This window comes from Lipotes vexillifer, unplaced genomic scaffold (genome assembly GCF_000442215.2).
Source record: "Lipotes vexillifer unplaced genomic scaffold, Lipotes_vexillifer_v1.1 scaffold690, whole genome shotgun sequence".
Lineage (NCBI taxonomy): Eukaryota > Metazoa > Chordata > Mammalia > Artiodactyla > Lipotidae > Lipotes > Lipotes vexillifer.
In genome coordinates, this window is record NW_006798376.1 from 27,818 (window position 1) to 46,165 (window position 18,348).

Genomic DNA, 18,348 nt, shown 5'->3' on the forward strand with positions numbered 1-18,348 from the left:
ACAATCAAGATGTCTTGTAAATTGTCATTTACTGTGATTAAGGGAGGGTAAGGGACTTAATAGGTGTTGTGAAGTTGGTTAGATACAGACTGGGAGACAAATACCACTCTGCTAAGCCACCTTTTCATTACAGCATCATTTGCTTTTGCAGTAGTGTGTGACTTTCTTACCAAAAGAACATTTATTCATTCAGTACTTGTTGACAGACTATTCATTGTTAGCTACTATAATAAGCCTGGGAAGTCAACATTAACAGAATAGTCACACATCCGTGATATCTTGAAAGTTATATTCTAGTGGAATAATTCTGACAATAAATTACAAGTATAATAAATAAACAAATTTTGAAATATTTTATCTGTTAAGTGCTATAAAAAAAGCAAATTACATTGTGAATTCCAGTGCTGGGGATATAATTTAAATGAGGTGGTCGATGTAGGCCATGTGGAAAAAGATATGTGATTCATGTGGACATTTGTGGGAATAACATCTGAGGTAGAGGGAAGAGCCAATGCAAAGGTTCTGAGGTAAGAATATGCCTGATTTTTAGTGGAACAGCATATAGTATGGTCAGAGCATATTTAGTGAGAAGGAGAATATGATAAAAGCAATAAGAGGTCAGATCCCGTAGGCTTGAGTCAAATTGGAAATCATTGAGCGGTTTTAATGAGAGAAGTGACTTAATCTGACTAATATTTAACAAAATCACTGAGCTGCACATAAAAGAATGGGCTACTGGCAAGGGTAGAAGCTGATGGAGTTTAAATCATCCAGGTGGCAGATGATAGTAGGTTGGCCCCTACCAGGGTGGTAATAGTGGAAGAGGTGAGAAGTAATTAGATCCTGCATATATTTTGAAGTTATAGTCAATAAAATTTCCTCATAGATTAGATGTGAAGTGTGAAAAGAACCAAGGAGTAAAGGTGACTCCAAGATTCTTGGCCTGAGCAACTGGAAGAATGGAGCTGCTCTTAAAGTGGGAAAGACTCTTTGTGGAGTAGGTTTGTGAGGTGGGAGATGAGAATTTCATTTTTTCAGAGGTTACATTTGAAATGTTTATTAGATATCAGTTACCTAGTAAACATATTATTTAATAGTTATTATAAAATAATTATTACTGTAGTTACCTAATAACTATAATAATAAGATAATAACTATCTTTATAGTTATTATTTAAGCAGAGTTATTACATATACAGTTGTATATAGATTCTGGACTTTCAGAGCTCCAAGCTGGAGATAGAAATTGCGAGTCATTATGTTACTGACATTTAAAAATATTATTTTTGGAGTATCTGTTAGTTTCTGCTGTACAGCAAAGTGAATCAGTTATACATATACATATATCCCCTCTTTTTTAGATTTCCTTCCCATTTAGGTCACCACAGAGCATTGAGTAGAGTTCCCTGTGCTCTATAGTAGGTTCTCGTTAGTTATCTATTTTATACATAGTAGTGTATATATGTCAATTCTAATCTCCCAGTTCATCCCACCCCCTCCCTTCTCCCCTTGGTATCCGTAACTTTGTTCTCTTTAAATATAAGTTCATCTGTACCATTTTTCCAGATTCCACATATAAGCGATATTATACAATATTTGTTTTTCTATTTCTGACTTACTTCACTCTGTATGACAATCTCTAGGTCTATCCACATCTCTGCAAATGGCACTATTTCATTCCTTTTTATGGCCGAGTAATATTCCATTGTATATATGGGCCACATCTTCATTGTCTATTCTTATGTTGATGGACATTTAGGTTGCTTCCATGTCCTGGCTATTGTCAGTAGTGCTGCAGTGAACACTGCGGTGCATATATCTTTTTGAATTATGTTTTTCTCCAGGTATATGCCCAGTAGTGGGATTGCTGGATCATATGGTAGTTCTATTTTTAGTTTTTTGAGGAACCTCCAGACTCTTCTCCATAGTGGCTGTACCAATTTACATTCCCACCGACAGTATAGGAGGGTTCCCTTTTCTCCACATCCTCTCCAGCATTTGTTTGCAGATTTTTTAATGATGGCCATTCTGACCAGTGTGAGATGATACCTCACTGTAGTTTTGATTTGCATTTCTCTAATAATTAGTGATGTTGAGCATATTTTCATGCATTTGTTGGCCATCTGTATGTCTTCCTTGGAGAAATGTCTATTTAGGGTTAATTACTGAGATTTTTAAAACCATGCGATTAGACTAGATTAGCAAGGAAGTGAGTAAGAAGAGAAGATGACTAAGACCTGACTCCAGGGCCACCCCAATTTTAAGTTGGAGAAGAAAGGAGAAACCAGAAAATGAGAATGAGAAGAAACGGATAGTAGTATTGGAAGAAAACCAAGAGAGAGTGTTGTCTTGAAAGACTCGTGAATAATGTTTTAAATGCTGAAGGTAGGTTAAGTAAGATATGGATTAAAAATAAATATTGTGTTTAGCAATGTAGGAATTACTGGTAATTTTGACAAGAACAGCTGTATTTGAGTGGTGGGGCAAAAGCCTAACTGAAGTGGGCTTAGGAAAAATTGGAAAGAATGAGTGTAGACAAAAGCAAACACAAAAATGTAAAAAGTGGGCACTATAGATGCATAATAAATAATTCCTGACTTTTCAGGAAAAAAGTTACTTATTTCTTCTTTCCTAAAATGTATTTAAATGTCTTGATAATCTTTCCTAGTTTCTTTTTTTCCCCTAAATTGTATCTACTTTAAAGGGTTCATACTAGAGATCATGGAATTTGTTACATTGCTTGCCACAAGCCAGTAGGACAAAAGTTAGTCTGTATTCTCTGTCCTCTGGCTCAAGGAGCTAAGAGGTTACCAATATTTGCTTGCCTTAATATTGAAAATGGAGTAGCTTGTTTCTTTTAATGTTTTGCTCTCCAAAGTAACTAAATAGTATATTTTGTATACTTCTCCCATTTTGGCTTTAGTTTTACTTTGGTCTCATTACTGAAAATGGGACTCATGCCCAGAAATTCTCCAAGCAAAACCTGGCTTTTAAATATAATGTTTAATTTGTACCTACAGACTTTGTAGATATAAATAAGGTTGTCTTATGGGATTAGATCATTTTTTAAATACTACCTTGTTTCACTTGACCTGCTTTTTTATGCTTCTCATCTCATTTACTAGCGACTACAGGGGAACAGAATAAGTAAGACTTTTGAGAATTCCTATTTATATTATACAGAAGAGAGGATTGGATGATAGGTTTCATGCATGAACCTTCTAAAGAGAAAAGCATGATAATTTGTTTTAAGTGACATATTTTATCTCTAATTCAATCTGGGATATCTACTTTACTGATTTTCTTTCCTGCCACTAATTTTTTCCATCAGTCTTACATTTGGATGTTCATTTGCATTCTCTAAATTAGAGAATCATGTGGTGAATTTCCCTGTGTAGGCTCTCGTAAATCAGGAGACCTGAGTCTGGGCCCACCTCTGTCTGTGACTTACATGTGGTATGGCCTTAAACATTAAAATTGACATTTTTAAATTTTTGCATTAACACAGAAGTATATGTTTTCATATTTAGAGGGGCAGAATAGCATAGAGATTAAGAATGTGGACTTTGGGGACAGATACGTGGTTAGCACATACAAAACACCACAAAGAGGACAAAATATGTAGTAGCAATCCAAAAATATTACTCATATTAACAACAAACTAACATTAGGGAAATAATACAGTCTTTACATGTTATTTTTAAAGATATGGGCAAATCAATTGTTTTCATAGATCTAATTTGAGTTTTCTTTCTCTTTTTGTTGGATCACTTTGTTTCCATCATGCAAATAATACGTGTTTTTCTGGCTTCCCAGCTTGCAGTAAAAATTAACAACATATGAGCTGAATGTAAAATAAAAGCTTCTTTCATTGTTACACAATTTGCTTTTTGTTTTCCTCTCACCATCCATAAATTGAGTGTGTTTATTGGAGGAAGGGGACAAATGATAAAAATCTGTGACTTTTCATAGCATTATTAGTATGTCCAGGACATAACATAATGACTTTCAGAACAATTAGATACAAAATAAAGGGAGAGAGAAAAAGTCCTCTTCAAAATGAGAGCATGTGTGAACTGTTCCTGGTTCAATTAGATCCAGGTCATTGGGCTGGAGCCCGTTATGGACCAATTAGTTTCCTACAGTGAAAGATGATGTTTTCTAGTCATGGACTGTACCTTTTCCCCTGGTCAACTGTGTCCAGAAAGCTTGCTGTATGTCACAGAGGGGACTCCTAGAAGAACATCCATGTCTCAGCACAAATTAATCACAACTACTGGGTACAGAAACAGCTTATCCATGCTGATGGTCAGGAGCACATATGGTTATGAGTAAAGGATACAAAGTTACAGAAAAGGCTACACATTATTCCAGGACTATTGTCTTTAATGCAGAGCCGGGGCTCATAAACATTTTGTACCATTAACCACTCTAGCAATCTGTTCTCAGATGAAAATTTAAATGCATAAAATAAACTATATAACATTATAAAGGAAATCTAATATATTGAAATAGTTATCAAAATATTTAAAAAACAAAAAGTAGTTTTTTTCTAAATAATGCTTTATATAATATTATTTAACAATGGGTTTATTAATTACCATAATTTCAATGCAGTAATTAGCATAAATTATATTTCAAAAAATTTTTTAATATTACTAATAACATGAAGTGATTTTTCTTGGTGCAAACTCACTGGTTCTGCCAAACATTACTGTGATTTGTCACATACCCTCTCAATTGATAGAAACACTAAAAATTACAACTAGAAAAAAGTGAAAAATTATCTTCCAGAAGCCCAATAATGAACAATCAGAGATATCTATCTGAACTGCTTATAAACCTTCATGGCCAAATGTCACTGCTTCATGTAGGAAAGCACTCCAGGGTTTAAAATAAAATACTTAACTTTTAGTTGATTTCAAAATATAACTATTGCAGCAATGGGGGAACATATCAATAAAAAATTGACAGATTTTAAATCTATTTATATATATATATATATATATACTATTAAATTATGTTAATGATTTCTTCTAAAGTTTGGAAGAGATTTTCTAGAAATCAGTTGTGATAAAATCTTCCCTTAAATAAAATTTTTGGATTGCTATACAATAAGATGCATTTTTTCAAAAACAGAAAGTCAAGAGTTGGTGTTATGGGTTGGTGTTCACCCATTCATAGCATGACCATGTGGAGATTTCCTAAGAAAATTTATTGGAAATATAAATTGTCATCAAATTTTTAAACTGAATAGGAGGAAAACAACAAGAGAACAAACATACTCCTAATACAGGAATATTAATTTTACTTGAATAACATATTTATGGTTAAATAATGTTTACATTTCCATTTCTACTAAAAATAATTTATTGAAATTTTCTCTGTCCCATATAAGAGTCTTTAGAGGACTTTTCATGGGCAACAAATGTAGCTTTAATATATTAATTGTATGTAGAATTATGAATTATTTGGGGCTTTAATTACTACCGTGGAACAAGAAGACATGGAAGAGGCAAAAATAAACACAATGCATTATTTGAGTTATGAATATTTGTTTCTGTCTTTTATTTAAATATTTTATCAGCAATTCACTCAAATATCTTCGCTTCTCAATTTTCTATCTAAATGTATTTAAGTGCTGTTATTTTTTCTAATAATATGCCATGACAGATACAAAAGTTTATTGCAATGATTTTTTTTTTTTTTTTGAAATATACACTTGGTTTGAGGACAGGGAAGCAAAAATTGATGAAGCCTCTCTGGACTTTTATTTCCTCATGTTTTCTAAGGGTCCTTTACTTTAAAGTAGTCCTTTCTGTAACGATACCAGATTAAAAGAGAATTCCTACATATAGTATGAAAAATAGCACACCAAAAGGATTCTATAACATACAATGTTTTAATCTTTTATATTGTTTTTTAGGCTGAACAGGACAATGGTCATCCTCTTCCTGCTTTTGCCAGTCTGCATATTGAAATACTGGATGTAAACAATCAGAGCCCATATTTCACAATGCCCAGTTATCAAGGCTATATTCTGGAATCTGCCCCAGTGGGAGCAACTATTTCTGACAGTGTGAATTTGACCACCCCTCTAAGAATTGTAGTTCTGGACAAGGATGTAGAAGATGTAAGTTAAATATAATTTTTGCTCTTATTTTGCTAACACATCTCTTGTTATATTTATGCCAGTGGGAGATATTACAAAGACATGGTTGCATGAGCTATAGAATAGAGAAAAAAGTCAGTATAAATGAGAGTCTTAGGGTGGTAATTTAATTCCATAGCAAGGTTATTATAAAAAAAAGTAAATTTGAATTCAGCAACTGTTCTTTTTCAGTTTACAGATATTCAGTATAAGGAAGAAAATGAATGTTTCACTTGCAGTTTGCTAAAGTACGAGGGCAGTCTTTTTAATTAACATTGGCTTTAAGCTATGTAATACTAATAGGAAAAAATAATGGCATTACACAATAAGTATAAAAGAATCATGAAGGTAGCTCTGAAGTGTGATTTGGGGGACTTTTCTGACATTATGTTATTAAAGAAAACACATCTTGGGGCAGCTGACCCACTCACACTTTTGCCAATGGCTATGTTGATGCTGACGCTCTTCCACTCCACACATCGTTGTCCTCTGTTTTTCTGGTACTGACACTCACTAAAGGAGTGGGAAATTGTCCAGATTGGGCAGGTCAGGGTATTTTACCTCCTTAGCTAGAGTGATTGCTCCAAAGAGTGGACAGAAAATTTTTACCAGTCCAGTCAAAGTCCTCCCAGGAATTGAACGGAAAACAAAATTGGAGCTGGAAGACTTTGGCATCATGTATTAAAGAAGTGGAAATGAATCTGAAGCCATTGTAACCAAGTTTGCTGACATCATAGAGAAAGCCCATTGTCCTTGGGAGAGAATGAAGCCTGACAGAGACATACAGAGAGGAGTCCTACCGAGTCCCAGTTTTTTAGGCTGGAATATCCCCAGAGTTATATGAATCCCTAAAGATTTTCCTTTTAGTCTCTGACCTACCACGGTATTTCCCCAAATATCTTTTGTTGTTTTAACATATGTTAAGTCTGATTTCTGTCACTTGCAACTTACAAAGTCCTGACCCAGAAATGTCTCCTATTTCGATAGCATCTGATAAAACTTTGTGATCGTGGAAATATTCTGTAGCTATTCTGTCCAGCACGGTAGCCACTAAACCTGTGTGGCTATGGAGCACTTGAAATGTAACTAGACTGAAAACATAATTTTAACATTTTGTTTAATTTGAATTATTTTAAATGTGAATAGTCACATGTCGCTAATTAGACAGCACAGCTCTAGAACATCCCCCAAAATCTCATTACATGGAATTTTGTCATCAGTTTAGTAAATTACAAGGGCACGTCCAGATTTTTTTCTTTTCTTTCTGGAAAAATTTTGTAACCCTTAGCAGAGGCTGTGATAACTCTTGTGTGCACTCCACTTCTCACCAGGTGTTTTGTTTTACTCTTTATATCTTTCTCTGCTTTCTTTTTTTTCCCTCATCCTACCTTTTTTGCCCTTCTTAGTCTCTCCCATTTTCTTTCATCATGTGTTTTAACAACAGCTAATTCACACTGAGTTCTTAATACCTGCCAGATAATATAGTAAATGCTTTATCTTGCATTAATTCCCTTAAATTTCACAGCAAACATAATAGATGCAATTTTGCATATTGCAGATAGGGAAATTTAAATGCAATTTAAGTGCCTTAAATTTGGAACAATTTTAAATGCCTTACTCTGATCACAGAATTAGTAAATGGTGGAGTTAAACCTTGAGCCAAGGTCTAATGGAAATAAAGTCATTGATTTTAATAACTAGTCTAGTAGCCCCTTTCTATTTTATACAGTCTGACTATAGTCTGACTATGATAACAGCTGTTAATGCTATAGACTTTTTTCCTAGAAAAGTGCGTATACATACACAATTTCACATCCCACATCACAGAGTGTTTAGGGATTTCCTGAAGTTTAATGTGTTTCATGAGTCACAGGTCATTTAGTGAATACTCACTAGAAAACTCACAGAACCACATTAAGAAGTTTTATCCTGGCTAAGCTAGTATATTTTGTAGGCCCAGTTATGTCCCACAAATTTTGGTGTGGATTTTATTTCATGTTTTTAATTTAAATGCATAATCATATTTTAAGCAGTGACTAGTCAGTTTGGAAATTTCTAATAGTTTAAATCACACCTTCATGAACACAGTGGTTGGCACAAGCTAAATCCTAAAAAAAAAATGTAGTTTTAGTTTTTCCATAATGGCAAAATTTATGTATTTGTACTTCTTGGTACATTTATATTGTTTAGTGGTTGCATACTAAGCCCTATGTTTGCTTGCATACATTCTTACTTTTCTGGATTGTCATTCACTTTAAAATTACAAATGTTAAAATTGCATTCTAAGGGACTTTGTAAAGGATAGTGGGACTTCAAGGTATTACTGACTTAGGGTGGAGAGAGCTCCTGGGTCTGAAACCTTTGGAAAACACTACTTAGAATTCTGCTCTAGAAGATTTACAATTCAGTTAGCCTATTAAATACTCCGAATGTTTCCAAGGGATGGGACAGCACATTGTGGTTTTTAAGAGTTTGTGCTTTGGAGTTAGATAGACCTGGGCTTGACTGTTGGTTCTACCCTGTGATAGCTGTATAACACTGTGAGCCTTATATTTACCAGTTGCAGCCTTTTGTTCAAATGCCAGTGACCCAAAAAGATATATGGTAGCAGTCACTGCCACCTTGGCCTGCTCCTTCACTTGGGGCTGGTGGGGATGGGGAGGGAGAGAAAATTTCCTTTAGATAAAGCCATGTGCATGGAGAGTGCCATAATTACTATGTTTTATAGAAATGTCAAGTGATTAAACAATGTCTCTCTGGCCATTTGTTCATCATTTAGGCCCATCCTCTTTCTAAAATCATTTGCAGTGAGTGATTGTCATTAGGTGCCTAGAAACTGAACAAGTATATCTAATCCCTAGTGACAAATTTTTCTAAAATATCATCTACAACTTCAATATATCTATACTTTAAATAAGTCCATAGAATGTTAAACATCATTTAATCCAACTTCCTATACTATGTGAAATGTTATATTAAAATTCATTCTTCAGGAGTTGATGTTACACTTCATTGTGCCACTCAAGCTTGAAACCTAGGAGTCATCCTTGATTTTTTTTTTACTCAAGACAATTAAGAAATCTTTAAATTCTTCCTGTTTTGTCCTCTGAATATTTCTTGACTCTCTTTTTCTCTCTCCACTCTTACAACCTATTTGTCTTTTATTAAAACTGCCTCCTAATCTTCTTGCTCCCATTTTTTTTTCTTACTCAAAACCATCTTTCACTCAGCCACTAGAATGATTTATTGAAAGCTCAAATCTTACTATATCACACTTCTACCTAGTATACTCTCATGACTTGCTGCAGAAGAAATTTCAAGCCTATGTGCATGGTTTTCTGCTACTTGATACCTGAACATTTATGCAGCCTCATTTTCTGAAAATTTCTGCTTCACCTGTTACATTTAGCAACTACTTGTGGTTTCATGCATTACACCAAACTACTGCTTATCTAATTACCTTTGTTTGTTACATTTTCTTTTTTGAAATCTTTCATCTTCCATTACATGAACTGGCTTGAATAGCATGCTCAGTGTTTGGAATTCAGCTCAGGCATACCCTCATTTAAGAATCTTTTCTAGATTATGCATTCTCTCAGTTGAGTTGCATGTCTCTTTTTGGTGAATTTCTCTAAAGTTATATTTACATCATTGTGTGTGTCTTTCTCCCTCATTGAATTTAAATCGAGGATAGGTCCTAGATCTTAATAACTTTTGTATCATGAAGATCTAATACAGTTCCCAGAACTTAGTATGTTCTAGTAATTGTTTAATAAACTAATAAGTTCAAACACAAGGAATGAGAATATCTGGCATATGTATCAACAGTTCTAATGGTATTGAATTAACTGTTTCACAGTATGGCCCATTCCATGGTTGGACAACTAATTTCTAGAAAGCTTTTCATCACATTAAGTTGAAACGAGCATTCTTGTAACTCAACCATTATTCTTTATATCTTCCATTTGCCAGTATACAGAATAAATCTTTAGATTAGTCATTGATGTGTTTGAAGATGAATTTATGTCCTTATGAATCGTATTTTTTTCCCAGGCCAAGTGCTCTTTACTTCTCAAAAGTAAAATATGTTCATTGCTAGGTTATTTTAAGATCTGTATTAACAAAAGAAAACTTCAAGGCCCTTTTAGTTTGCAGGCAAGAATTTTACTACATGGTAAATTCTAGTAGTTTTTGAATGTTAGAATTAGTGAAATTAATCAGCATAAGGATAAAGGATTTAAGATTAAGGACAAAGACACATCACCTCATACAGGTATTACCAACAGAAACAGAGATAAAGCATCAGGCATGAAAGAGAAGTAGTCATTCCAGGAGTTGGTTTTCTTGAGCACAGCTAAGCCACAGGGCAGATGCCAAAAAGGGGACAGACTTGGATCTGTTTATCCAAAAATGAAGTTGTTTTCTTCCTTCAATTCAGTAGAAAGTAAGGCAAAGTTTTAGGAACTAGTAGCAGAGATTGGTGATTTGTGGTGTTATTAGCAGTTTAGATTTTGAGTCAGAAGGAATATTAAGGGTTGCAGTAAAACTGAAAAAGAAAGTAGACAAAAAATTTGTACTAATGTTCTTTCCTATAGATATATAGATATCAATAAATATTTATACATGCATATGTAATATATATATGAATCATATTTATAATTTTTTCCAACCATTCTTACTTCACAGTTTCATAATAGTCCAGAATATACATAGAGCAGGTAATGCAAAAGAGGCATGTCTGAAACCACCAGGTTTTCAGTGGCAGAACCACTAAAAGTTGCTTATTAAATTCTAGTTATAAAAAAATAACAGGGAATAATAATCAACAGAGGTTATGCATTTGGCTTGCAGAAAGGCAATGATCCACTTATAATTCCAAGTCAGTTTGCATCCCTATATAGTGTTTTGTTTCAAAATAAAGGTATCCATGAAATTTAATACAATACACTTATGAAGGTATAATGTACTTATATGCTTTATAAATATTGTTATACTATTATATATATGTTATGATGTTTCAAAATACTAAGAAAAAAATACACCTTCGAAAAAGTTGTTAGTTTAAATGAACTGGAAAAGGTTTTTGTTTGTTTATTTTGTGGTTCATTGGTGTTTTTCTGGTGTACACTTGTATGCCATATATATATTTGTGGTCATTTATATTTACATTTTTTAATTTAATGTTTAATTTGCATATAGGTTCCACCTGGTGGAGTTCCTGTAGGTACTAGGTGTTAATTTTGTGTTTGCTCTTTTGTTAATTGCTGTGGTTCATTTTCTTGTTCTTTTTCCTTTCTACAAAAAAAAAAAAAAAAAAGGCAATTACTTCATTATCACTTATAAAGAGCTAAAACTATTAAAATATATATGTAATTTAAATTTATTACATCATATTATTGGTTATAGTAGTATGAAATTGTGGAGAATCCAAACTGCATGTGAACTTAAACAAACATTATATAATTATTAATTTTTTTAGCCCATGGAGCATTAATAATTCATCATTGCATTCTTTTAGAAAAATTCTAATCTTAGGTTCGAACCCTTTTAAACAAGGCTTGTTCTTTTTCTACAAAAAAAAAAAAAAAATAGGCAATTACTTCATTATCACTTATAAAGAGCTAAAACTATTAAAATATATATGTAATTTAAATTTATTACATCATATTATTGGTTATAGTAGTATGAAATTGTGGAGAATCCAAACTGCATGTGAACTTAAACAAACATTATATAATTATTAATTTTTTTAGCCCATGGAGCATTAATAATTCATCATTGCATTCTTTTAGAAAAATTCTAATCTTAGGTTCGAACCCTTTTAAACAAGGTACTTCAGAGAACTACTGTCAACTAATTCAAATTGGCAGACGAGATTAAATTTTTTGTCATTTTCTTGTTATGCTTTGTAATTTATATGTATGTGCATAAGTATGCATATGTATGTGCACATATACATTTCTGTGTTGTATGTGCATATATATGAGGATGCATATAATCTTGTGTGTGCATGTATGTGTGATGTCATCTTTTGAGTCTCATTGGAAACCCAAAGTTGGTTTTAAATCCAATAGACTGTCATATTTGAACATATTTATTCTATATGATGAGATTTTAAAATTTACATTCATGTGTTAGTTTACCTTTGTGTTTGTATATGTGTTTACTTTTGCATTCACTTTGTTTGTGCCATGAATAAATATCAGAGTTTGTTTTATACTCCCAGAAAATAATATACAAATTAACAAAGTAATATATTGTGCTTTTGGTATATGCTGAATGTATACTTTAGAGTAAAGTAATATTTCTTTATGTTGGGGAAAAAGATTGTTATATTAATCAGGCTTCTGTGTATATTTTGATTTAGAAAACTAATATTTAATTTAAATAAATTTATAGACACAAGGACTACATAAAATATACTGTCCCTATCAGAATAATAAGCCAGAGCATTATCTTCCATTTACACTCATAGTACACCACACCTGAAACTAGTATTATCCTTACAAATGAATCTAAGGTATTAAACTTTGAGTGGTAACCGGCTGAACATTTCCAAATCTGCCTCCTTAAATTCTTATACTTAAATACCCAGACATTTACCAGTAGCATCTATGCATGCTATATACATATATAAATTTTAGAAGGTTATTATTTTAAATATTAATAAACTTCAAAAGTTATATTTTAATCAGAAATTAACTGTGCAAAGCAGATTGGAATAAGCTGTAAGATGCCATGTACAATACTAACATTATGCATTCTGTTATTTTTTTTTACATAAAACGGCCTGCAGTTCTGGGAAATGTTACTTTAGTCCCTAGCTATTTTTTATAAAAGGACTTGAAATGGAGACAATTAAATTATCAAAAGAACTTTAGTGTTTCTGGTTGTCAAATATGAGAGAGCCTGTTTATGAAGTCCTGGTGTGTATATCATCTTCGAATGGGAATTGCTTGGCAATGAAAATCTTGTCACTTTCATAAATTTGTGAAATAGTGTGGTTTGTGACACAATCATACTGCAGTCACATATACATACATTGGTTTACAACCCAACATTCATTACAGTATTGCACTATCTCAGTACCTGACATTAAAAAAATGCTTAAAATGTGGTGAGTATATGAATGAATATATCTAACAAATTTACTAACAGAAGCTACAGTTGAAAGGAAGAAGAGAAATTGAGAGAGGATTTAGTCATAAAGGAAGTAGAGAATGACTGAAGGATTTTAACAAAAGGAAAGAAGTAAATATTTGGCAAGCAAATCACATAGCAAAACTTGCTCAGCTTGGATTACTTGTAGTGTAAATATATGAGTCAAAGAAGCTGTGTTTGTTGGCACCATTGTTGGTACGTTCAGAGAACAGAAAAAAATATATGAATTTAAAACCCTAGTGATTTTACTTTGATAGGTAAAATCAAGGGTAAACACTAAAAAAGCAGACGTTCATTTTTATTTAGTTTTTTTTAATTAATTGAAACTGTATGCTAACATTTGTGATCATTTAAAAATAATAATTGAATTAGATTACAATTGGCTCTAAAGTATAACAAAATAAGAATCCCAAAAATGTGGTTTAAAAATGTTTTAATGTGTATTTTATAGATTACTTTTTAAAAGAATTTAACTTTTTATTAACTAACCTATTTGATTAACCAAAATACCCCACTTCCTAGCCATGCTGAGAAACTGGGGTCATGGCACTGAAATGAAAACAGCTGAATGCCCATTGGAAAATATCAGTGTGAAGCCTCTGGATTTTTTTTACAACTCTTAACAACTTTGATTATTTTATAAGTGGACCAACAGATATTATTATCTACAGTATTAATTTTTTTAGTGTTCCTAGATAAATGTAGCACATTGACCTTATATCAAAATCATGGACAAGGAAGCCGCCATGATATAGCTAAATAATATCTCCTAATAAGATACTGCAGATACAGAACTTGTGTCAGGTTCAAATGAAACCATTCATTCCAAGGTTATTTGAAGTATACACATATTGAAACTTTAGGTAGATGTAAAGTATCTTGTGGATCAAATCATGCCAACCTTTTAATATAGTAGCGTGCATTTCAGCTTTCTCACTTCTACATAGAAATTTTTTAAATATGAGTTCTAATTTTTTTTTCTTTTTAATCGACAATGTGTTTAACAATTCCTGGCTCTCTACTCTGCCCTCAGCCTTTGATATTAGACTTAGAAATCTGTGATATTAAATCACATTTCACACCATAATATTTTAAAAGTTGCCATAATCTGTAAAACACCTTACCTTGCTGTATCATCCCTGTATCTGTTTTTTCACAGCCTTCCTGGTAGTCCACTCTCTCTCAACATTCCCATTTTATTTGCTGCACCTTCCTTGCTATTCCACTATGCAGACGCCAGTCCAAGCCTACCCATTTTATGTCTTTGTTCTTTCTCTGAATTGTAGAGATTAATACCTTATCTTTCAGAGATGGCAATAAGATTGTGAAGGATTTCCAAGGCCTAGTTAATTACCTGTATTTTGAACTTTTGCAATCACTTCCTTTTTATGTATATATCATTTTTTTCTAAACCCTTGTTTCAGACACGTGTCAATTCATATATTTTGAATCTAATCATCTGAAATGTTTTAATTAAAATAAATATTATGTTTCCCCTTGGAGAATCTTTACAACATTAAAATAAGAAAGAGCAAGCACAATATTTATAGGTAATGAATTATATACATAACCAATTTTATTTCTATTTTACATTAAACATGAGAACAGGTTAATAATATGCATGTGTGCAGTTTATTACTACAAATGAAGTAATTGTAAAATTCTACAGCTAAAATTCTTGGCTCCAATTTCCTTTTCTTGTATTTATTTCTTATTTCTCGAGTCCAATGAAGTTCTGGAAAATATTGATATTAAATAATCAATAAGAATATATTCAAATGGACTGTTTTCTGTCTTCTTCTTCCTACTATTTTCCCTTTTATTCACATTAATTATACTAGTACTTATTTAAGTATTTTATTTTCCACAAAGTGAGTAATTGTGGATAGTTTTGTGCAATTATGAGTAAATTTCTAGTTAAATCTTTCTTTTTTTAGAAATTCTTAATACAGTTATATATTTTTGTAATAAATTTGAAAAATTAATTTCCAGGTAATGAACTAATAAATGCATTGTTTATTAACATTATAAATAATGGCACTTTTTTTTTTTAAAGACGAAAGACCCAGAGCTTCACCTTTTTCTGAATGATTACACTTCAGTCTTCACTGTCACGCAGACTGGAATCACTCGCTACCTCACCTTACTTCAACCAGTGGACAGGGAAGAACAGCAAACTTACATCTTTTCGGTAAAGAGATTTCATATATATGTATATAAATATATATACATATATATGTATGCAAGAGAAAGAGGTGTCTGTTTAAAACTGAAAAGGTCAATGGTTTGAAAGGAAAAATGCAATATTTTCAAGTAATAACAGAGAATATAAAAAATAAAAAATTCTTCACATGTATTTCTCTTTTTTCTGTTTGTAAGTTTGTGTAGTTTATTACCATTCTTTCCAACAGAAGAAAGACAAATTTTGAAATGAAAACAAGAAAATGGGAATCTCACTCTTCACCATACACTCATGATTGACTTAAATTGAGATATTATAGTAGAATCAACAAAATAAAAATTATTTTCTAACATTTATTTATTGTTATTGCATTTTTAACTTTGTCATAGGGTTAGGCCAGTGGTTCTCACTGGGGATGATTCCTGCACCCACCACCCTCCCCATCCTGCCCTTCCCCAGGACCCGTTTGCAGTTTCTGGAAAGAATTTTGAGTGTTACTCTTATGAAGAGGTGCTATTTGGCATCTGGTGGGTAGACACTGAAGATGCTGATAAACCTTTTATAATACACAGGACAGCCTCCCACAACAAGAATTTGTAGGTTAGGTTAGTGAAGAGAGAGAGAGAGAGAGAAGTTGACAGCTGAATAGAGGTAAAAAGGAAGTTCTATTCATTGTCCAAATTTCTGAGCAAGATTTTATTCAAATATAGGGGGAAAATGAGCTGATAGAAAAGGGTAGGTAATGGAATTTATTTAAGGAGGATTTTTTTCGGGAAAAGCTTACACAGCAAACTCAGAGCTTTCAGAAAACCTAAAGTCCCCAGTTAAAACTTAGATACAGAGTGGATTTCAAAAGTCATTCAGAATGAGGATGGTAGTGTTGTAGCACTGATTTTTTGGTGAGACCTTCTTTAAAAGTTAATGTAATTGAGATATCACTCTTAACAAAGGCCAATGGGTCCTTTAAAAATTGTGATTTTGTGAATTATTAGAAAATGATATTACATGTTTAGGGCACCTATTTTCTTGACTGATGTAAGCATGTTGGCTGTAAAAGCAACTGTTGCATTGTAAACAAAACATGTAAAAGTGGAGAGTATTTTACTATTAATTTTTTAAAGGTTAAATAGTAGTTAAAAGTTAGCAGTGTTATTGGCCATTTCAAGCCTCTAAGACATTTTACGTATCAGCTTCTTTAAAACGTGCTTGCATTCAGTGCATTAAAAACAGAGCAGACTCCTCCATAATTGCTTCTTAGCACATTAAAACACTTTGATTATATGTACTATTATAAGTATGTACTATTATAAGTTTTATTACTTCCTTTTATCAGCAAACATTTTAGCACCCTTTTAAAACTGTAAATTACATATGAGAAACTTCTTAAATTGTGGGAGTTAATTCTGTAGTGTTTATGTTTGCATGAATTCTCTATTAAATGTATTTTTCTATCCCCAAAGATAACGGCATTTGATGGTGTTCAAGAAAGTGAGCCAGTTACTGTCAATATTCGGGTGATGGATGCAAACGATAACACTCCAACCTTCCCTGAAATATCCTATGATGTCTATGTTTATACAGATATGAACCCTGGGGACAGTGTCATACAGGTGAGGATATTTGAAGCAATTATTTCCTTGGGCATTGGTGAAGACATTGCTGAAGAAATGAAAGTGAATTTCAGACTTATTGTATGGCATAATTTAGCTTAAAAAGCTTTAAATTTATGTTTACTTTTTGAATGAAAGTATATCTACATGGACTTTAAAGTAGAATTAACTCGATGTACACATAGCTGTTTGACCTTTTATACTTGATTTTTAAAATGTAATATATTCAACATATTTAATTAATATAATGAATATATTTGATATACTGAAGTTTCAAGCATTAAACATGTAGCTTAAAACTTCAGATTATTTTGAACTCTTGTAGAAATGGGTTAAATTTCCTTTGCGGATAAATACAAAGGACTGTATTAATAAATTGCTGGGTAATACTATTAGATGTTGATTACCTGGACATGAAATAGAATCATTACAATGGGAAAAATTAAGATTAGATAGTAGATTGTATCTTTAAAAACACAGAAATCTGGCAAAATCTTTATTCTTGATTTATTTTACTTTTATCATTAGCTATATTTATTACATTTAAATAAATTGCAAGTTATCTCACAATCTTTTTTGTGTTCTGTATATAAACCATAAAGAAGTAATAATATTCTTCCTTGAGGATTTTTAGAAATCTGGTTGACTCTAGTACTTTCCAAACTGGCTGTACATCAAGATTATCTAGGGAGTTGTTGAGAAATACAGATGAGAAAGATTCACTTCAGCTTTCCTGGATCTGAAGCTCTATAAGTAATACTTAAGTAATCAATATAAAAAACAAACCCAAAAGGTTTAAGTTGCCCAGTCATGTAAAGACAACTGATCTATATTTTCCTCTACATCTGAGAGTCAGATTTAATAATTTGAAATTACTCTCAAGCCAGGAAGGTCATGATTCTTTACTAAAGTTTAATATATATTATATAACATAAAATGTATAATAATATAGAATATAATCTAATATATAATATTACAGTGTATAGTGAATACTAATTAATAAATTTGTATACCTATATATTTTAGTATTAGATAAATAGTTCAGAGCAGTAAAAAAGTATTCCAAATGCCTCAACAGTGTACTTCAGTCTTTATGTTATGGTTGCTCTTCTCTCCAGCTTCATCTTTGGCCCTCTATTTCTATATGTATGTTTCAGTCCTACTGAACTATCATTTCCAGTTACCTGAATGTGCCTTGCTCTTTCCCATTTTCTCTAATTATCTCCTTTACCTTGATCTCTTTCC

The 18,348-nt window shown here is 32.2% G+C and overlaps 1 protein-coding gene across 1 annotated transcript in view; it reads left to right on the forward strand.

Annotated features, from left to right (window-relative positions):
• PCDH15 (protocadherin related 15) overlaps nucleotides 1–18,348 on the forward strand; it is a gene marked incomplete at its 5' end in the record, with an annotated part of 299,765 nt that overhangs the window by 11,374 nt on the left and 270,043 nt on the right. The window contains 4 exons of the mRNA XM_007470315.1: nucleotides 5,926–6,132; nucleotides 11,350–11,370; nucleotides 15,368–15,502; nucleotides 16,954–17,103. Of these exons, the coding sequence (XP_007470377.1) occupies nucleotides 5,926–6,132; nucleotides 11,350–11,370; nucleotides 15,368–15,502; nucleotides 16,954–17,103 (513 nt within the window). The remainder of the gene's footprint in view (nucleotides 1–5,925; nucleotides 6,133–11,349; nucleotides 11,371–15,367; nucleotides 15,503–16,953; nucleotides 17,104–18,348) is intronic.